The following is a 21,776-nucleotide window of genomic DNA, read 5'->3' on the forward strand; positions in this document are numbered from 1 at the left end:
GGGGGGGGAAGGGTCATGGGCCTTGAATTCTGGGCCTGGACACTCACTGTCCCTGAGCTCTTCACCTCAAGGCTAGCACTCTACCACTTGAGCCACAGCACCACTTCCAGTTTTCTGGTGGTTAATTGGAGATAAGAGTCTCATGGACTTTCTTGCCCAGGCTGGCTTTGAACCATGGTCCTCAGATCTTAGCCTACTGAGTAGCTAGGATAACAGGCATGAACCACAGGCGCCCAGCTCATTCTTTTTTGTTTTTTTTGGTCGGTCGTGGGGCTTGAACTCTGGGCCTGAGCATTGTCCCTTAGCTGTTCAGTTCAAGGCTTGTGCTCTACCACTTGACCCACTGCGCCACTTCCAGCTTTCTGGTGGTTTATTGAAGATAAGAGTCTCACAGACTTTCCTGCCCAGGCTGGCTTTGAACTGCAATCCTCTCAGACTCCTGGATTATAGGTGTGAGCCACTGACTGACATCCAGTTTCTTAACTCTTTCTTACATTGAAAGAATGGCAAGAGATTTATAGATTCAAACAGAGACAGTTTAGCCAAATCCAGTCACAGCCCAATCTTCAGTCAGGAAAGCTGATGATAGTGGCTGGTTTCTCTGCCTAAAGAAGACACTTGAAGACACTTGTCTATTCTCTGGAGATGTCTGTGGGATTTGCTATGGGCCCCAGCTATGGACTAGGCAGAGGAGAAAGTGAAATAATGCAGGGAGCTACAGGAAATAGAGTACAGATCAAAGAGGTGTAAGTCTACTTAATGATGGAGCCAGACCACTTGGGTTTCAAATTTGTGTTTTAAGTTTTACAAGCTGAGTGACCTTTGGTCAGTTATATAGCCTATGGGACTCAGTTTTTAAAAATCTGTTTAAACTAGAATAGTAGTAATAGTACCAAGTCTTTTTTTTTTTTTTGGTCACTTGTGGGGCTTGAGCTCTGGGCCTGGGCGCTGTCCCTCAGCTTTTCAGCTCAAGGCTAGTGCTCTACCACTTGAGCCATAGTGCCACTTGCGGTTTTCTGGTGGTTTACTAGAGATAAGAGTCCCACAGACTTTCCTGTCCCGGCTGGCTTTGAACCACGATACTCAGATCTCAGCCTCCTGAGTAGCTAGGATTACGGATGTGAGCCACCAGCACCTGGCTAGTATCAAGTCTTAAGACTAAATGAAGCGCTGGTGGCTCATGCCTGTTAATCCTAGTTACGCTGAGATCTGAGGATCATGGTTCAAAGCTAGCCCAGGCAGGAAAGTCTGTAAGATCTTTATCTCCAATTAACTACCAAAAAGCTGGAAGTAGAGCTGTGGCTCAAGTGGTAGAACACTATCCTTATGAAAGCTCAGGGACAGCACCCTGTCCTGAGTTCAACTCCAGGACTGGCAAAAAAAAAAAAAAAGGGAAGAAAAAGAAAAAGGAGAGAGAGGGGCTGGGAAGGTGACTCAGTGGTAGAGTGCTTGCCTTGCATGCATGAGGTCCTGGGTTTGATTCCTCAGCACCACATATACAGAAAAAGCTGCAAGTGGTGCTGTGGCTCAAGTGGTAGGGTGCTAACCTTGAGCTAAAGAGCCGAGGGACAGCTCCCAGGCCCATGACTGACCAAAAAAAAAAGGAAAGAAAAGCAAAGAAAAAGGAGGGGGGGGACACTCTAAATGAGTTCACATGGGCTGAGCAATCCCTCATCAAGAAAACTGAAATTCTAAAAAAAAAAGCTGAAATTCTCTAAAATCTGAAACATGTATGCTCTCAAGAATTTTAGATAAAGGGTTATCTGTATAGATATAATACTGAGAATAATAACTGGGACATAGTTTTGTGTGTGTGTGTAATTACAAATTGTTACTGAGTTAAGGAAGCCCTATGAAGTAGGAGGGTTGGAGAAATAGTGTCTAACAACGGTAAAAATCAAGCACTGCAACACCACGATGAGAATCTTGTCATTTAATTAGATCTGTCATGAAAAGCAATAACTTCGGCTAACCACTCTGCCCTCCTCCGCCACCTAACTACTTCCCTGCATATTCATACAGCACAGAACCCAAAGGCCTCCCTCCCCATCATCCTCCCCACTCAAATCATGGGAAGCAATGCCACGAAATGGACCCAGCCTCCTCCATATATCATGAAACAGGATGAATGAAAACATCCTGATGAAGGCTTTTGCTGTGCTGTTATCTTAAGGTAGAGTCAGGGCAGAGACAGAGGCGAAGGCAGGGTGAGGCCCAAGGATCTCTTAGAGATCAGAATCTGCCTGAGGAGCACAGAGTCCATGGTTCACCCTCAAAGGGGTCTGCGTCTAAGGGGACAGGGGCAAGGACTGGGGAGGCTGAAAGTTGATGCCAAGTATGAATGTGTGAGGGTAAAGGCAGCTAAGAAGCCTTTCTCCTCCTTCCCCAGATGCCTTCTAGATCTCAGATAGCAGGTAAGGTCTCCTGAGCAGAAAACACAGTCCATTCTCCCAAGGTTTCATCTGCTTCCCAGAGCTTCAAGCAGGCAATGGGAATAGGGGGGGCATCTCCCTGAGACTGCCCAACCCCTTCCCCAGCTCAGGGTTTCTTCTCTCCACCTGTGAGCACCAGGGCCTGCAGGATGTCTGACAGTGACACTATTCCCTTGACCACATCATTCTCATCCACCACTACCAGACGGTGAACCTGGCACAGAGCAACAAGAAGGAATACTGAGTGCCAGCCAGCCTTGCTGGGGCAAGCCCCTCAGCCCCTACCCTCCTTGCCAAAACCCAATCTCAAGGCTCCCCGCCCCACCCCTGGCTCCTTTATGGTGGCTGACCTCCCTACCTCAGCTTCCACGAGCCGGTTGATGATGGTCTCCAGAGTCTCATGCAAGTAGCACTTGAGAACACCCTCAAAGTAGTGGGATCGATGTTGCAGGGCTTTGGTGACAGACACATCTAGGTTATTGTAAGTTTTTTCTGCTGCCAGATTCTGAAGAGAGAAAGAGAGGAAGGGCTTGCAGGGAAGAAAGGGATCCAGCCCCCAAATCCTGGACCTCCTCAACCTCACTAGAGGGACTGAGGGCAACTGTCAGCCATACCCACGGCCATACTCAACTCATTCAATTCCTTTGCAAATAGAATTTGACAGTATGGAAGTCTCCAACACTGGCAGGTTACAGAGGAGGCTTTCCTCCTCTCATTCTATATTCAACACCCCCTCCTCTTCCCTTCCTCCCAGCCCTTCCACACTCACGATAACATCAAACTTGGAGTAGATGTCCACCACACGTCCTAGGGGGGACAGAGGCAGCTCAGTAAGGAGGATCTAGCATCCAATGCTCCCCCTACCCAAAGAATCACCCTCCAGGCTGAGCAGAGAGGACAAAGGCGCCTCCCAGGGCCTCCTGACCCCTGGAACCCTCTCATTTTTTTCCCCAGTCTCTCACCTTTCTCATCCACCACTGGCAAGGCTGAGACACGGTGTTGTACAAAGATGCCTAGAGCCACATAGACAGGGGTGGTAGTACGGACCATAGCAATATTGGCATAGGTGCCAATCTGTAGCTCTTCCAGGGACTTAGACATGAACTCTGGCTTGGGGAACTCAGTGATCTGAGGAAAGAACCACCAGCTTACTTTTAAGGCTCCATGATCCACCCATGGATACCTCTCCATCCTAGTACAGTAAGAACTGTGTTGAGGAATACTTACAAACAATTTGAGGAACTTGAGGATGCGTTTATGAGTAAGGATGTACAAGGTGTTGCCTGATTCTGGGTCAATAACTGGCAGCCTATGGATCTTGTTTCGAATTAATGAAGACACGGCATCAAACAAGCTGTGAGAAGGTGAAGGATGATGGTTAAGTACTAAAACTGAGTTACATAGCTCCTTAGAGTTTCTTTATAGACCAGAAAATGTCATGGTTAGGGGAGGAGGTAGTGTTCAAAACAGACTTAAAATGTGTGTGTGTGTGTGTGTTGGGAGAGAGTATCTTTTCTCTCTCAGGAGGTAGTGTTCAGAACAGACTTAAAACACGTGTGTGTGTGTGTGTGTGTGTGTGTGTGTTCAGAACAGACTTAAAACACGTGCGTGTGCCTGTGTGCGTGCGTGTGTGTGCGTGCGTGCGTGTGTGTGTGTGTTCAGAACAGACTTAAAACACGTGCGTGTGCCTGTGTGCGTGCGTGCGTGCGTGCGTGCGTGCGTGCGTGCGTGCGTGCGTGCGTGCGTGCGTGCGTGTGTGTGTGTGTGTGTGTGTTGGGAGAGAGTATCTTTTCTCTCCCCTGACCCTTCCCCTTCCTTGGATCGTTGGGTACTTAGGACTTTAGCTATGTGGTTGGCACAGCTATTCCCTTTTTTGGATACATGGATAGCAAGTGGATGGTGGAACTTACCTGGCATTAGGAGAAATGCAGACAAGTGGCTTAAAGGAGTCCTGAAGGTACACCTCTGAAGGGAAAAGGGACAGTACACAAAATACGAACTTCACATGAAACCAGAAACCCTCTATTTCCCCCCCCCCCGCCCCCGCTTTTTTTTTTTTTCCCCAATCCTATGGCCTGGACTCAGGACCTAGACACTGTCCCTGAGCCTCTTTGTGCTTAAGGGTAGCATTCTAACACTAGGCCACACCACTTCTGGCTTTTTTCAAGTACTTTATTGGAGATAAGAGTCTCACCAACTTTCTTGCCCAGGCTGGCTTCAAACCGCAATCCTCAGATCTCAGCCTCTTGAGCTAGTATTATAGGTGTGAGCCACTGGCACCCAGCTCCCTTCATACTTTTTAAACTCCCAGTTTTCTACATACCTCTCCAAGTTTCTATCTTGTGTTCTTCTAGCTCATAGATCTGTACCTGGAATTAGAAGCAACAGAATCTAAGTCTTGTAGCTTGCTTGGAGGAAAAAAAAAATACAAATGAGGAACAGAAAGGCAAAGAAACTGGTTTTGGTCTTGGTATTCCTTACCAAGGCTGACTTATAGTAGCGGTGCAGGATATTGATGAAATCAGTGATAGTCAGCATGCCTAGACATCAAGACAAGAGCCCTCAGCACTACACAAAGCTTCTCTCCCTTCCCAGCACAAGAAGCCACTAATAGTGTGTTCCAGAAACTGCTTACCCACAAAACTTTGCTTCTTACTATCCCACAAAGGAGCAGCACGTACACCATTAGTTACCAAAGCAAAGAAAGCTTTCTTCACCTGTAGTCAAGAAAGTAATCATCATAAAGGGACACGCCAACAGGGGGATGGGCTATAAGAAAGAGAGGAAAAACATAAGACTAACCCTATAGAAGGATGAGGCTATATTACCCATGGGGATGAGATGGGCTGAGAGGTTCCATTGAAGGGGGAAGGAAAAAGAAGATGCCACCCACCTGCAGGGAAGTATCAAATACAACCAGCTTGGAGCTTGTAGGAATCAAGTCATAGCAGCGGTGAGACTTCATGAAGGAGGTGTACACACTGTTGTTGGATTCTGGGGTCTCTGAATAGGGTGAGAAAGTTAGTGGCTTTCTTCCATACAGCAAAGTCCAATCAAAAGACAGAAAAAGAAACTGTTCGATATTGACAGCATTTGAAAAAATGCTGTTTTATTCCCACAAAACCTGGAAAAATCCCTTTCTCCAATAAGTGAAATACCAAGTAAAATTCTGAAAATTCTTCTAAGACCTGCAGATGGGAAACTCAGAGTTCAAACTGGGCCACTTTTCAACAGTAGGTATCCAACCAACCTAGCCCAAATAGCCTGAGAGTCTGTTCTGTGGTCACTCTGAGTCAGAAGTCATTCTACTCACTCTATATAAATGAAAGCCTGGCTTACCTCTATTTCTATTCTTTTTTTTTTTTTTTTTTGGTCATGGGGCCTGAACTCTGGGCCTGGGTGCTGTCCCTCAGCTCTTCAGCTGTAGACTAGCGCACTACCACTTAAGACTCAGCCCCACTTCCAGCTTTTTCTGCTTATGTGGTGGCTGAGGAATCAAACCCAGGGCCTCATGCATACAAGGCAAGCACTCTACCACTGAGCCACCTTCCCAGCCCCATCTTTTTTTTTATTTTCTTGCTAGTACCAGGATCTAAAACCTCAGGGACTCTTACTTTGTTGGCTTGCAAGTTTAGCTGATGTTCTATCACACAAGCCATGCCTCCAGCTTGGCTTTTAGATAATTATTTGTGAGAGACTTGAAGCCTTTTCTTCCTAGGCTGCCTTTGAACCACAAGCCTCCTGATCTCAGTCTCCTGAGTAGCTAAGATTATAGGCGTGTACCACTGGTACTGGTACTGGTCTACTTCTAAGCCACACCTGTAGCTCTTTTCTACATTGGTTATTTTTTAAATGTGGTCTTGCTCTCTGCCCAGGCTTTACTGGGACCAGTCTGCTAGTTTAGTCTTCCCCATATGGTCGGGGTAATAGGTTTTTGCCATCATGTTGAGAGAGTACTTACCCTATAGATTTGTTGTAAGAATTAAATGAAGCCGGGCGCCAGTGGCTCACACCAGTAATCCTAGCTACTCAGGAGGCTGAGATCTGAGGATCACAGTTCAAAGCCAGCCCGGGCAGGAAAGTCCGTGAGACTCTAATCTCCAATAAACCACTAGGAAACCGGAAGTGGTACTGTAGCTCAAGTGGTAGAGCACTCACCTTGAGCTGAAGAGCGAAGGGACATCACCCAAGCCCAGAGTTCAAGCCCCACAAACAACCAAAAAAAAAAAAAAAAAATAGGAGGATCTCAAGTTTGAACTAGCTCAGGCAAAAAGTTGAGTTTTTTTGTGTGCTGGTCCTGGGGCTTGAACTCAGGGTCTATGTATTGTCTCTGAGCTTTCCTGCTCAAAAAATAAAATAAAATGAAGTCTCTCTGGAGCCTTCTGGTCTGCTCAGACCTAGGCTGGTTTGCCTGTGTACACCACTGCCATCCTAGAATCTTTCTTCATGACCTAGAGGGCTGCTCCCAACTCTCTTCTGTATTGTTACTGTGCCTTCTACTTTCATCTTTTTTTTTTTTTTGTCAGTCATGGGGCTTGAACTCTGGGCCTGGGCACTGTCCCTCAGCTCTTTAGCTCAAGGGTAGTGCTCTACCAGTTGAGCTACAGCACCACTTCCACGTTTCTGTGATTAATTGGAAATAAGAGTTTCATGGACTTTCTGGCCTGGACTGGCTTTGAACCTTGATCCTCAGATCTAAGCCTCTTGAGTAGCTAGGATTACAGGTGTGAGCCACTGGCCTGGCTCTTTCATCTTTTTTGATCACTCTCTTGTTCTGGTGAAGTTTATTTTCTATTTTCTGAGAAAAGATTTATGTGAGATAAATCTTTGGAGACCATGTAGCCTATATTCTACACCAGATTTATAATTTGAGTGGATATACAATTCTAAATTGGGTATTTTCCTACAGAATGTTTAAGGCATTACTCTATTAAGCTAGTTGCTGGTACTGTTGTCTTAGGCAATTCTGATTCTTTGTATGTGACTTGGTTTTTCCCCCTCTTGAATTTCAAAAGGTCCTTCTTTTTTCCAGTATTCTGAAATCTCATGATGATTGTGCTTTGGATAGGTCAGTTTCATATACTGAGTTGGATGTTCAGCAAGTTAGTTCATATGAAAATGAATGTCTTTTAGTTCCAGAAAATGTCCTTGAAGTTTTGTATGATTATTTCCTTCTCTCTGGTGCTATTTTTCTCTCAGTAACCCCTATTACTTACATACTGGACCTCCTAGACTGATCCTTTCAAGACTGGGTTTTTGTTTTGATTCTGTGGCTTGTTATTTTAAAATATTTTCTGTGTTAGGGATGTAGCTCAGTGACAGAATGCTTGCCTGGACTCAAAGTCCTTGGGTTTGATCTCTAACTCAGTGCCCTCCTCTCCACACAAAAAATCTTTGTCCCCTATTTTCTGATTCTTTGATGTCCAATTCTGCTGAGAGGTTTGTTTTTTTTTTGACTTGCCAAATCTTTTATTTGGGTTTGTAGAGTTCTTGCTATGATTGTGTATTTAATTCCAAGAGCTCCTTTTTCCTTCATGCCTTCCTTCGTTTCTCCCTTACTCCCTCCCTTCCCTTCCTTCCTTTTGATTTATAGATTTATTCCCATAGAGCAAACTACTTGGGACAATTTTAGTGTAGATCCAGCAGTGGCTGTCATATTACTTTGGTCAAACTGTGTTCTAATTTCAAAACACTCACTAGTATTATCTGAGCCTTCTCTATGAGGAAGAGGGTTCTAATATTTTATTCATTTACATCCTTCTTATCCACAATGTAATCCATAATTTCTTGTGGATACATAAACTTCTTCTTTTCAAGATTAGGACTTGCAAATACAAATTCATCTTCCCTGCCCATATTCTCCACTTGGTCTAAACTGCCTAAGCCCAGATCTTCATAAAATGAGAATTTACTAAAATCTTTTCTGTGTCCATCTTGTCACGATTTCAAGATGCACAAAATTTAGTTCTTGATCCCCTCTAATGTTAATGGGGCAAAATTGCTGCTGTTCTAGCTGCACAACTGGGTAGCTCTGTGGAACTTGTGCAAGTGCCAAGACTGGATGTATTGTCCAGGCCCTCTTCCAAGTTTCTGCTCAGCATAGGGCAATCACAAGCAGCCAGGGCCAGGGCCAACATAGGATGGGGACCAGCAGCAGCAGTAACATAAACTTCCAAGCTTTGGGCAGGCAGTGAACACAGGTGGAAAGGACACAAGCCACCATAGCTATGCCAACCCTGGAGGCCCTGCTCCTTTTTGTTCTCTTGAAAATGCCTTTAAAAGATACTTATATATTCATATTTCCTGGCAGAAATATGTTCTTTTAACCTAAATATATAATAATGTTACTATTAAAGTTTTCTCCTCTATGCAGTGACTTCCCCACCCCCACCCCCAGTTGCAATTCTTTTGGGAGGTTTTTCTCTTGGTACATGTGAGCTGGCGATCGTTTATAGACTTTTTTCTCACTTTCTTTACATGTTTGATAACTGTTGGTTTAAAGGAGGTTCCAGATCATACCCTTGTTGTTGTTGTTGCTTGGTTTGTTATGTCTTGAAAGGGCAGGCTTGAAAGCTGATTGGAAGCTGCAAGTGTCTAAGGAGGCCTTGCTGGCTATGAGCATTTAGAGAGGGAATGTTCAATACTTACATTTTTAGGGCTTTTCCCACAAGGGGATTCCGGAGAGACTATTCAATTTTGACCTTGAAGGGTGAAGTCTTTTCTGCAGCATTCTCAAAGCTGAATAAGGGGAAGAAGGCTGAAGGCTCAGCAACCAGTGCAGTTCACTCCAGGCTAGTGTTTTCAGTCAAGTGGCTCAGCCCTCAGCTGTACCTGAGTCCCTCTCTAGAACCCCAGATTGTATGAGTATGGGGAGGAGTGGTATAGGTATTCAGTGCAGGTGGGGAGTCTTGGATATTTGTTTCTTAGATTTTCAATTTTTCTTATCTTTCTTACTGCTAGTTATAATTCAATTTGCTCAGATTAGCTGTCATTCAACACCCTTCATTTGCTTTCCAGCTTCCAAAGTTCACTGTGATGATCCACTTTTCTGTTCTCTTTACTCTGATGAGTTTGACTTTTTTTTTTTTTTTTTTTTTTTTGTCATGGGACTTGAACTCAGGGTCTGGGTGCTACCCCTGATCTCATGGGGCTTGAACACAGGGCCTGGGTACTGCCCCTGAGCTCTTTTGCTCAAGGCTACAGCTCCACTTCTGGTTTTTGGGTAGTTAACTGGAGATAAGAATCTCTTGAGGACTTTTCTGCCTCAACAGGCTTTGAACCACAATCTTCAGATCTCAGTCTCTAGTAGCTAGGATTATAGGTGTTAGACACTAGAGCTTAGCTTTCCCCCCCCCTAATTCCTGTATTGTGATTTCCTGAAGAAACAAGAGTGGATTTCTATTTATTTATTTATTTTTTGTCGGTCATGGGGCCTGAACTCTGGGCTGTTGGCCACAATGCCACTTCCAGCTTTTTTTCTGCCTTATGTGGAGCTGAGGAATCAAACCCAGGGCTTCAGGCATGCAAGGCAAACACTCTACCACTGAGCCACCTTCCCAGCCCTGCCATCTTCTTTTCTTTTTCTTCTTCATTTTTTTTTTTTTTGTTGTTGTTGTTGGTTGTGGGGCTTGAACTCTGGGGATAGGCTCTGTCCCTCAGCTCTTCAGCTCAAGGCTAGCACTCTACCACTTGAGCCACAGAACCAGCGTTTTTCTGTTTATATGGTGCAGAGAAATCAAACCCAGGGCTTCAGGCATGCAAGGCAAGCACTCTACCACTGAGCCACCTTCCCAGCCCTGCCATCTTATTTACTTTGTACAGGTCCTGGGGCTTGAACTCAGGACCTGGGTGCTGTCCTTGAGTTTTTCTGCTCCAGGCTAGTACTTAAGTCACAGCTCCCCTTCCACCTTTTAAAAGAGAGAAAGAGAAAGAGAGAAAGAGAGAGAGAGAGAAAGAGAGAGAGAGAGAGAGAGAGAGAGAGAGAGAGAGAGAGAGAGAGAGAGAGAGAGAATGAAAGAGAGAGTAAAAGAGAGAGAGACACACAGAGAGAGTATGCATGTACGCGCACCAATTCTGAGGCTTGAACTTGGCCTGCTGTTATCCCTCAGCATTTTTTTTCCCTCAAAGCTACTGCTCTACCACCTGAGTCACAGCTCTTCTTCCAGCTGTTATTAGTTAATTGGAGATAAGAGTTTCACAGACTTTACTGCTCAGGCTGGCACTGAACCTCATTCCTCAGATCTCACCTAGAAATCTGAGTAACTAGAATTATAGGTATGAGCCACCAGTGCCTAGCTTACTCTGTCATCTTTAAGTGAAGCTTTCCATGGTTTTTGCAAAGATACGAACTCACAAGACATATTTTTATATATCAGGTGAATATATACTACATTGAAAATTAAATAGTAATATTAAATAGTAATCATTTTAGGTTGCAGGCCTACACATATACTGAATCTGGATTTTCTGGTGTTTTAAAAATAATTTGTTCAGGGCTAGGAAGGTGGCTCAGTGGTAGAGCACTTGCCTTGCATGCATGAGGCCCTGGGTTCGATTCCCCAGCACCACATAAGCAAAAAGAAAAAAAAAATTTGTTCAGCTGGGCGCCAGTGGCTCAGGCCTATAATCCTAGCTAATCAGGAGGCTGAGATCTGAGGATCGTGGTTCAAAGCCAGCCCAGACAGGAAAGTCTGTGAGACTCTTATCTCCAATTAGACACCAGAAAACCAGAAGTGGCGCTGTGGCTCAGATGGTAGAGCACTTTCCTTGAGCTGAAGAGCTCAGGGACAGTGCCCAGGCCCAGAGCTCAAGCCCCATGACCAACAACAACAAAAAAAGAAAGAAAGAAAAGAAACTTTGTTCAAGCTGGGGGTGTGGTGGCTCACACCTGTAAACCTAACTACTTGGGGGGGCTAAAATAATCCATCTCAAGATTTGAAGCCAGTCTAGCAAAAAAGCTAGCAAGACCTCACCTCAACAGAAAAAAGCTGGATGTGGTGGTGCTGGTCTATTGTCCTTTTTACAGTGGAAGGCATACTCAGGAGATCTCAGTCCAGGTCCACCCAGCAAAAAGAGAGATTCTACCACAAAAGTCACCAACACAGATGGGCCAGCTTAGAAGAAAAATTTTAGACTTCATCCCCAAAACCACCAGCAAAAATTAGGTCTAAAGAATGGCTCAACCAGGGCTGGGAAGGTGGCTCAGTGGTAGAGCACTTGCTTTGCATGCCTGAGGCCCTGGGTTCGATTCCTCAGCACCATATAAGCAAAAAGAAAAAAAGCGAGACGTGGCGCTGTGGCTCAAGTGGTAGAGCGCTAGCCTTGAGCTGAAGAACTGAGGGACAGCGCCCAGGCCCAGAGTTCAGGCCCCATGACCGGACCCCCCCCCCAAAAAAAAAAAAAAAAAAAGAATGGCTCAACCAGTAGAACACCAGCTGAGCACCAGCTGGGTAAGCAAGCACAAAACCAAAATTTCACCAACTTTAAGTTCTAGTATTACCACCACCACCAAAAAAGTGTTAAATCCCCAATACCACCAAAAATAAAATTTTTTAATCAGTTGCCAAATTTTAATAATCTTCAGATTCATATACAAAGCCAACTTTGCAGTTTCTTTTTAAAAAGCAGAATATCTGGCAAAAAAAAAAGTCTCAATTGACTAACTATAGATGGCCGCTGCTTCCTTTCAAGCAAGATCTACAGGTTGCCACTGAAAAATTTAGTTCACTGTTTGGTCCATGTAAATAATTGAATTTCTAACTCTTGCTTGGTGTCAATGCAAATGTGCACAAAATAGGCACAACATCAGGTGGCTGAACTCAGTTATGAAGCCATCTGAGTAATGCAAAATATTAGTAAATTAATTGTTTGGGTAAGATGAAAACAAAATTTTGAATTTTCCTTTTTTTTTTTTTTTTTTTTTTGGGTAGGTCATGGGGCTTGAACTCTAGGCCTGGGCACTGTCCCTGATCTCTTCAGCTCAAGGTTAGCGCTCTACCACTTGAGCCACAGTGCCACTTCGGTCCTTTTCTGTTTATGTGGTGCTGAGGAATTGAACCCAGGGCCTCATGCATGTGAGGCAAGCACTCTACTACTGAGCCACCTTCCCAGCCCCTCCTTTTCTTTTTTTTTTTAATTATGACATCATCACAAGTTTTATATCACATTGTAATTATGACACCATCAACTCATTGAGACATCACAAAACTACAATGACATCATAGCATTATGACATCCCATTGCTATTGTGACATCATAGACACAATCCTTTTCTTTTTTTTAAAGAAGAGTCTTGTTATATAGTCTAGGCTGTTCTTAAGCTTTGGATCTTCTTATCTCAGCCTCCTGAGTTCTAGGATTACAGGTGGGCCCCACTATGCCCCTCAAAACTTTAAAACTCTTACCAAGACCTCATACACCCCTAGTATTTCTTAAGACACATTACGAGGATATGACATTAAACTGCCTCTTGTACTCAGCCCCTATTTTAATACTCTGAGAAAATGTGTACCCCTAATGCCATCCTAGGAAGACCTAGCAGTATTGCTGGGCAAGATTTACCAAAGATGCCTGTCAATTCTGTTTCTTTTCAGATGGCTGAGGATTGGACTATTACAACTTTTACATAGGTATTTGGGTAGATGCTATACTTGTCTTCTCTAGATTCTAGAGAGTTAGTGCTATTTCCAGATGAGTCTTAAAAGTCTTAAAGCGTTTCTATAATTTCTAGCATACACTAAATGGCTTTGGTGAGCCTACTGTGTAATAAAATGCTGGAGATAATATGGTTAGTTGGCCTGGAGTTGGCCAGTGCAAGTTTTCCCTGTACCTCAGAAGTTTTTCTTGAATGATTTAATGATTGCAGATAGAAATCACCTTCACTGTGCCCAAGATTGATTCCTGGGTTGCCCAAGATTGATTCCTGGGTGATTTTGCTAAACTACTATTCGTGCTTTCTGTAGTTTGACACATTATCTGGCCCAACCTTGATTGTTCTCAGGGGATTCAAAAGAGATTCAAAAGCATTGCTGAAGACATGTTAGGGTCAGGCTATGGTTTTCATGCTCAGTTTTCTTTCCAGTTTATCTCAAATGTCACTTACCTTGAAGATTCTCATTTTCCAGAGCTGTGGAGCTATCTGAAGTGATCTGGAAGGGTAAGAAAAAAAATAAATTCAGGCTCTATTCATTTTAGTCTAGCAACATGAGAAAAATGGCTGGTGAACTAATGACTCTTAAAAGCATTGTAAGGTCCTTCAAAAATATTATCTCATTTTCACTTCATAACAACCCCAAGGTAGATATTATCATTAGCCTATTTTTGGAGTAGGAAACTATAAGAGTTAAAAGACAACCTACCCCAAATCACATGGCTAGTACAGCTCTGGTTTTTATATACCACACTGCCTAATGAAACATTAAGTCTTAAAAGCTAAGACTAGGGTTGTGGATGTAGTGCAATAATACACTGCTTGACTAACATGCATAAGGCCCTGGGCTCAAGTTCCAGCAGTATAAATAAAATAAAAGCTGGCCTAGGAATGTGGCTTAGTGGTAGAGTGCTTGCTTAGCATGTATGAAGCCCTGGGTTTGATTCCTCAGTACCACATAAACAGAAAAGGCTGGAAGTGATGATGTGGCTCAAGTGCTAGCGTTGAGCAAAAGAAGCTCAGGGACAGTGCCCAGGCCCTCAGTTCAAGCCCTAGGCAAAATAAATAAAGAAATAAAATAAAAGCTATGAGTTTAGGGCTGATCCTGTAAGATTCTTGCAGATGGGCTGCGAATGTGGCTTAGTGGCAGAGTGCTTGCCTAGCATGCATGAAGCTCTGGGTTCAATTCCTCAGTACCCATATAAACAGAAAAAGCCAGAAGTGGCTCAAGTGATAGAGTGCTAGCACTGAGCAAAAGAAGCTCAGGGACAGTGCCCAGGCCCTGAGTTCAAGCCTCAGGACTGGAAAAAAAAAGAAAAAGAAAGAAAAGAAAAAGAGATTCTTGCAGATTTCCTTTATTTAAACATTGATGTAGCTGGTACAGTGATGTATACCTGTAATCCAAGACTAAGAAGGCTAAGATAGAAGGCTTTAAAATTTGAAACATAGACTACATAGTGAGTTTGAGGCAAGCTTGGGGTGCAAAACAAGAAAGACTCTGTTTACAAAACAAAACAAAACACCACACAGATTGCAGAAATTCTTTTCTCCAAACACAGGCATAGTAGTACTAGAATCATGGACCTACTCTAGTCCTTATCATTGAGGGAGGGCTACATCTAGGAAGATCCCAGTAGCTGACTATCAGTCAGACAATCAAAGCTTGAATGAATGAGGAATAAATGAGGAACATGATCTGAAACCAGTGACTTGAGTCCTTTCCACACTCTTATGAGTCAAAGGAGATGTTAGGTTTTCAAATTTTCTTTCTCAAGACAATTTGGGATCAAAGGGTGCTTTGAGCACAGACAAACCATCAGAACCCTCTTTAGTTTTCCTTCGGTGGAAACATTTGAAAATTTCATTGCAATCTAGAAAGCCAGGAATGATCCTGGAACTTCTTTTTCATCCACTGGCATCAGTTATTCTAGCTCCACTTTTTCTGGGTAATATCCTTAAACAAACAAATGATGTATCTTCCGTAATAATATTTAATTAAAGGTCTTGGCTTGAGCCTAGGAAGTTGGCTAGCAAATTGGGTCAAGTCGGTGGGACAGCCCTAAACCTCCTTTGCCCAATGTGTGAGTTGCTGGGAGAGGAGATAATCTCCCTCTCTTCTCTCTCGGTTGCTTTAAGACTATGAGCTTGACGTGGTATTTTTGGCAAGGCTATCGGAACAAGAGGCTCATGACTTAAAATGAGAGAGAGTGCTGTCCTACGGTAAATACACATACATGATATACAAGTCTGACAAAGATCTACACAAAGGCACACAAGCAGAAGCAGCTACTTCTAGAAATTACAGCCTCCATCATATGAAACTTACATACTGCACTGAACTACAGTTACTTTGTTTTTATCTATTCAAACACATTGTAAACTCCCAGAAGCATACAACTGCCTTATACTTTGTATCTGTACCACCTAGTCTGGGGTATCATATATACTTATAATTGTTCTATTTTTAAATTTTCTTATAACGATTTACACTTATGTGAACAGAGACTAAATACTAAGTGAAAGAGGGAAAGACATACAGATATTAACATAGGAAAGACACAACTAAATGTGACTATCCACATAAAAGGAGAGATTAAAACCACTCCTTTCCATTTTTCTTTCTTTTTTGTCGGAGATCAGGACTCAAACTCAGAATCCAATGCTTTTGCTCATTGGCTGGCACTCTATGCCCTGAGCCATGCCTCCAATCCCTCCTTTCTATTTTTAATACACATAGGACTGAGAAGGCACCTCTGTATTACCCAAGCATAAATATTACAGAGGTATAGACTAAATATTATTACAGAAATAGACTAGATATGAACTGACATGAATTTCTTCTGAACTCCTGATCTACATTTCCAATTGGTTTTATTTTTTGTTTTTTGCCAACAACAGACATCACAGAGACTCTTCAAAATAAAAAGCCAGGCATCAGTGGCTAACACTTGTAATTCTAGCTACTCTCTGGAAGCTGAGATCTGAGGATCATGATTTGAATCCAGACTGGGCAGGAAAGCCCATGAGCCAGAAGTGGAGCTATGGCTCAAGTGGTAGAGCACTAGCTTTGAGGGGAAAACAAAAACAAAACCAGAAATACTCCAGGACAGTAGCCAGGCTCTGAGTTCAAGCCCTAAGACTGGTACACACAAAGTTTCAATACAAAAAAGATGATTTGGCTGGGTGCCAGTGGCTCACACCTGTAATCCTAGCTACTCAGGAGTCTGAGATCTGAGGATCACGGTTCAAAGCCAGCCTGGGCAGGAAAGGCCATGAGACTCTTATCTCCAATCAACCACCAAAAAACCAGAAGTAGTACTGTGGCTCAAGTGGCAGAGCACTAGCCTTGAGCTGAAGAGCTGAGGGACAGCACTCAGGCCCCGAGTTCAAGACCCTCGACTGACACAAAGAGAAAGAGAGAGAGAGAGAGAGAGAGAGAGAGAGAGGAAAGAGAGAGGATTTGTTCCTGGGTGTGTGTGTGTGTGTGTGTGTGTGTGTGTGTGTGTGTGTGTGTGTGTGTGTGTGTGTGTGTGTGTGTGTGTGTGTGTGTGTGTGTGTGTGTGTGTGTGTGTGTGTGTGTGTGTGTGTGTGTGTGTGTGTGTGTGTGTGTGTGTGTGTGTGTGTGTGTGTGTACCAGTAGGGGGCTTAATTCAAGGCCTTGGCCTTGGCTGTTGCTTGGCACTTTGCTTACAGCTATGTTCTACCACTTGAGCTGCTGGCTTTTTGCTCAAGTTAGGAGTCTCTTAGATTTTCTGCCTGGGATGGCTATGAATCAATAATATCATTCTTAATGTGATTTCCACTTCCAATTTTTTTTTCCATTGCTCTCTTCCGAGGTGCCTAGAACTTAATCCATTCTTCTACTTTCCTGAACAAGTAGGGCAAGAGGTGCTAAACTGCCATTTGGCAATGCCTCAGAACATTTCTCTCCTTTCTACTTGTAGACTTGACTTAGACTTTTACTTCTCATTTCTGCTACATTCCCTAACCTTGTCTCTGTTCAAATCTCTCTCTCCTCAACTCCCTTTTGTGCTTTTACCAAGTTCTCTGGCCAGTGCATCTTCAGTATAGAAAAGGTTTTTATCTCTAGCATCCTAAAACTCACTACTTTCTGAAGTGGTTTAATCTTTTTTTTTTTTTTTTTGCCAGTCCTGGGCTTGAACTCAGGGTTTGGGCACTGTCCTTGAGCTTCTTTTGCTCAAGGCCAGCACTCTACTACTTGAGCCATAGTGCCACTTCCAGCTCTTTCTGTGTATATGGTATTGAAGAATGGAACCCAGGGCTTCATGGATGCTAGGAAAGCACTGTACTACTAAGCCACACTCCCAGCCAAACTAGTTCAGTCTTATGGTCAGCTGTTATAAAAAAAAAAATTCCCAAAGGGCTGGGAATGTGGCTTAGTGGTAGTAGAGTGCTTGTCTAGCACATATTAAACCCTGGGTTCGATTCCTCAGTACCACATAAATAGAAAATGTTGGAATTGGCACTGTGGCTCAAGTGGTAGAGCACTAGCCTTGAGCTAAAAGAAGCTGGGGGCAGTGCCCAGGCCGAGTTCAAGCCCCAGGACTAGCCAAAAAACAAAAACAAAAACCACACATTTCCAAACCAGATGAGGTAGTCCACTTCTATAATCCTAACAGGATTATAGGAGAGTGAGTTCAAGGGCAACATTAGCTATATAGTGACTTCCAGGTTAGCCTGGGCTACAGAAGATCCTGTGTCATCAACCCCAGGGCACCACCAAAAACAAAGAATATTTCCAAAGCACACTCTCATGGATCTCCTTGTTACAAAATTTTAAAGTTCAAAGCCTGGCACTGGTGTCTTATGCCTATAATCCTATCTACTTAGTAAGCTGAGATTCAGGATTGTAGTTCACAGCCAGCCCAGGCAGGAAAGTCTGTAAGACTCTTATCTCCAATTAACCACCAGAAAACTGGAAGTGGTGGTGTGGCTCAAAGTGGTAAAGTGGTAAAGTGCTAGCCTTGAGCAAAAATTGCCCAGGGACAGCACCCTGGCCCCAAGTTCAAGCCCCACAACTGACAAAATATATAAACTTCAAACTTAGCATGGTATGCAACACTGCCAACTTGACCTTGTCTCATCTTCCTGTTTCTATATTGTGATCAAAGTCAAAAGCTCTAGCAATATCAAGAAGTTTCACCCCATTTTCCCTGTATACCCAATTTCTATGCCCTTACACAATCTGCAATGCCCTCTTCTAGGACACTGTAATTTCTCCCTCCTCTGGCTTTTCAGTCTTTTGCATCTTTATGAGCACTTATTACAGTCTACCTTAAAAACAGCAGACACTGGCTTGCTCTCGTCCCCACTTAGCTTAACCAGTTAAGCTATGGATTTTCAATTGTAGGAGTTTTGTATCTTCTCTCTCTCACCCCTCACTCTCTTTCCCTTCCTCCCTCCCTCCCTTCTTCCTTTTCTCCCCTGCTCTTTTCCCACTTTCTTATTTTAGAAAACAATTTCTAACCCCAAAGTCCAATCCAGTACATAACCAATCCAATACATAAGCCATGAGGGCTACATTTGAAAATCTATACATAAAAATGCTTTGTAAACTGGGTGCCGGTGGCTCATGCCTGAAATCCTAGCTACTCAGGAGGCTGAGATAGGAGGATTGTGGCTCAAAGCCAGCCCAGGCAGGAAAGTCCCTAAGCTCTTATCTCCAAAAAATCACCAGAAAACCAGAAGTGGTGCTGTTCAAGCCCCACAAACGACTTAAAAAAAAAAAAAAACTTTGTAAACCATAATACATTTAGAAATAAGAAAAAAAATCATCTGGAATTTAACGGGATCAGACTATTGCTCAAAATGCCTTACTGTATAGAAAGTAACTCCCTTGCCTGAGCAATTGCATGATCACTTTAACAGTTTAGACTGTTTTCTTCTTTATAACTTAAGAGACACCACCACTGTGCAGGCAGAGAAAGAGCATAGACTTACTCTGGGCATGTAACAATTGATCCAAAGAAAAGTGAAACCTGGAGTCCTTACACAATGACACAGAAGCAGGTGATTAAAAACAAGATGCCTAATACAGGATACATGGTTTAAAACTGCCAATCTGCAGCATTTGTGGGAAGGTGACAAGGACCTGTCACCATTGATTAAAGCCTGTTTGCCAAGAAGGAACTATGTCAACACGCCCGCTTAAGAGTCGCAGCACAGGAGGAGACTTAAACTTGTCTAAGGGACAAAGCGGCCCCTTAACAATGATGCTCTCCTTCGCGGAAGCCTCAATTCTTGGTCATATGAAAGGGATGCAATATCGGTGGCTGCAGGATAGTCCTTTGAGATGATCTTCCTAACAGGAAATTGCAGGAATCACAGCCACACAGCCGCGGTCCAGAAGCTGCTACCTGCAAACGGGGGCCCCTCGCCCAGTAAAATCGACCACGAACAAGCCTGATGCCCCATGCAAACTTCTTGAAAGGTCTTGGGAGTGCTTAAGAGTTAAAGAGGCCTATGCATACGTGGGCTCATAGGAGTCTCCCGGAGTGACACTGCCTGTAGGGTTAGGGGTGCCGCAGCCGCAGCCCACGGGCGTGGCCGGGTCGTAAGGAGATGCACCCGCACTGGAGCAGAAAGGCAGAGTTAATGAACAGAAGACACCCGGCTGCTGCTTGCTAGCCCTTGCCCCGTCCTACCCGGCTTCTAAAGTCAGTGCTTGCCCCTGCCCTGTCCCACACGGCTCCTGAACAGGATCTCGGGCTCCACAGCGCCCCCCCTCCGCCACCCTCCTGAGCTCCTCACCGTCTCCATCGCAAGAGGGGACCGATCGGACTCTTTCGCTTTAGAAAATTGGTCTGGGGGCAGGCCCCGCCCCATGTCCGGTGTCTTGACGCCACTTCCGCTTACGCCACGAAAGACGCAAGCTGAGGGCGGAGAGCGGGGAGCCCACCCTTCCGGCGGTGGCCTGGGCCTAAGTAGAGCGTCCTCCCCGTCCTGCCCGCCCCCCGCCCCAGCCTCGGGTCCTCTCGGACCTCTCTCTCGGATCTGACTGCCGGCGAGGGTCACGGGACGGAGCCGCTTGTATTTAAAATGTTCTTTTTTTATTTGTCGTTTAAAAACAAACTTGTAAGAAGCAAAATCCAAAACTTGCCCTTTGCCTCTCGCAACATAAATTATGTACAGTTCAGAATGATCGCTGATACAAAACATGCCGAGGGCGGGGTGGGGGTGGGGCCGCTGGGGGCGGAGGGAGAGAGGGCGCTTTAAAAAAGGGAACCATTTCATCCGTTGTTACGAAGGACCAACCTTGCTGTACAGGATACACACACCACAAAATAAAGTCTTCACGGGATTCACACTTGTCAGCGATTTATTTTTTTTTTTTTTTAAAAAGGGGCAGGGTCCTGGAGGTGAGGGTAGATGACGGTAAGGGGGAGAAACTGAAAAATTGAGTATGTGCAAGTGTAAACCAACCCAAAATACAAACACGGGGCGGGGGGGGGGGGGGGGAGTCTGATGCAATTATACAGGCAGGGTTCTTAAAAAAAAAAACCCAAAAAAACAAAACAAAACAAAAAAAACCAACAACCAAAATTCCAACCTTGTAGCTTGGGTCTGAGTTATAGTTTATATAAAAATTAAAAACTGTATAAGAGTTCACTAAATTCTACAGGACTATGGGATACCTAGCATATGCTTACAAAGTCTGCCCTATCTCCTTTTCCTAATCCCAGGGCCCAAGCCCCAACCAACCACAGCCTGACTTCCCAGAGCATTATCTCCTTCCCAGTAGCCTCCACCTTTCTGCTGTGGCTTTGGGGGGCAGCAGCCCATCCTCCCCACTGTCTGATCTAATTGCAGTGATTCCTGTGGGAGTGGGGGGGGGGTGTTACTCTCTTAAACATTTGCAGCTTGAAACAGTTGAAGCAACTTAAAAAAAAAAAAGAAGAAAGAAATCTCCCTACCCCCATCAATCCACAACCCCGCAATTCAAAACAAAACAAAAACAAACCTAAAATCACAACAGCGACCATGCTTCCCCTCCAGCAGGCCAGCCCATCTGCCACCACCAAGCCCACCCCTACACTCCCAACATCTGATTCTTGAAAATATTAATTACAAAATGCCCTTCGCCCCCAGCCCCCAGGAGAGAACTGCATATAAGCTTCACCATCATCCTATGGCTCCCTACCAGAGAGGGGACAGGGGCCTTACCCATCCTCTACCTACCCACACCCCCAGGAAGAGGTTCAACTGCAGCACAAGCTTGGGCAGAAAGGGGAAGGAAAGGGAGGCAGGGAACCCATCACACTCTGGCTCCCCCTGGGGCCAGCTCACTTTTGTGCGTTATAACATAGTCCAACTATACAACAGGGTAGAAATCACCCAGCCTCTCTCTATACCCCCACCTTACAGCAGTCACAGCCAGGGGGGTGGGGAGTGGGGGGGGGGTGAGAAAAAGGGCGGTAGGTTGGGTAATGGAGGGGGCTCCCCCACAAGGGGAGCTCCATTTGTCCGCCCCACACCCCCCTACCATTTATAAACTGGTTTTGTAAAAAGAAAATAGATATATTTATATAGAATATATAAAGCACAAAAATTAGTAGTTTTACATTTGCTCTCCCCGGGGGTGAGGGGAGAGGGGAGGGTTCTCACCTCCAGCCGGCTCCCCCATGCCCCACAAGACTATGTACAATCCCATGTATAAATAGATAAATACCCCCCAC

The 21,776-nt window shown here is 44.4% G+C and overlaps 1 protein-coding gene across 2 annotated transcripts; it reads right to left on the bottom strand.

Annotated features, from left to right (window-relative positions):
- Nucleotides 1-1,918: 1,918 nt before the first annotated feature.
- Prkag1 (protein kinase AMP-activated non-catalytic subunit gamma 1) lies at nucleotides 1,919-19,949 on the bottom strand. 2 transcript variants are annotated; one of them, XM_070040298.1, is made up of 13 exons: nucleotides 19,852-19,885; nucleotides 13,534-13,579; nucleotides 9,081-9,170; nucleotides 5,326-5,435; nucleotides 5,068-5,149; nucleotides 4,914-4,972; nucleotides 4,756-4,801; nucleotides 4,343-4,397; nucleotides 3,660-3,786; nucleotides 3,395-3,560; nucleotides 3,202-3,239; nucleotides 2,791-2,937; nucleotides 1,919-2,646 (listed from the first exon to the last, which is right to left on the bottom strand). In XM_070040298.1, the coding sequence occupies exons 4-13, from the start codon at nucleotides 5,395-5,397 to the stop codon at nucleotides 2,539-2,541; spliced, it is 900 nt and encodes a 299-aa protein (XP_069896399.1). In that variant the 5' UTR covers nucleotides 5,398-5,435; nucleotides 9,081-9,170; nucleotides 13,534-13,579; nucleotides 19,852-19,885; the 3' UTR covers nucleotides 1,919-2,538. The 2 variants fall into 2 exon arrangements, with proteins under 2 accessions (XP_069896399.1, XP_069896409.1); XM_070040308.1 differs by lacking the exon at nucleotides 9,081-9,170 and having other exon boundaries at nucleotides 19,852-19,949.
- Nucleotides 19,950-21,776: the final 1,827 nt, after the last annotated feature.

Source organism: Dipodomys merriami, unplaced genomic scaffold, assembly GCF_024711535.1.
Source record: "Dipodomys merriami isolate MVZ:Mamm:240054 unplaced genomic scaffold, mDipMer1.0.p SCAF_10, whole genome shotgun sequence".
Taxonomy (NCBI): Eukaryota; Metazoa; Chordata; class Mammalia; order Rodentia; family Heteromyidae; genus Dipodomys; species Dipodomys merriami.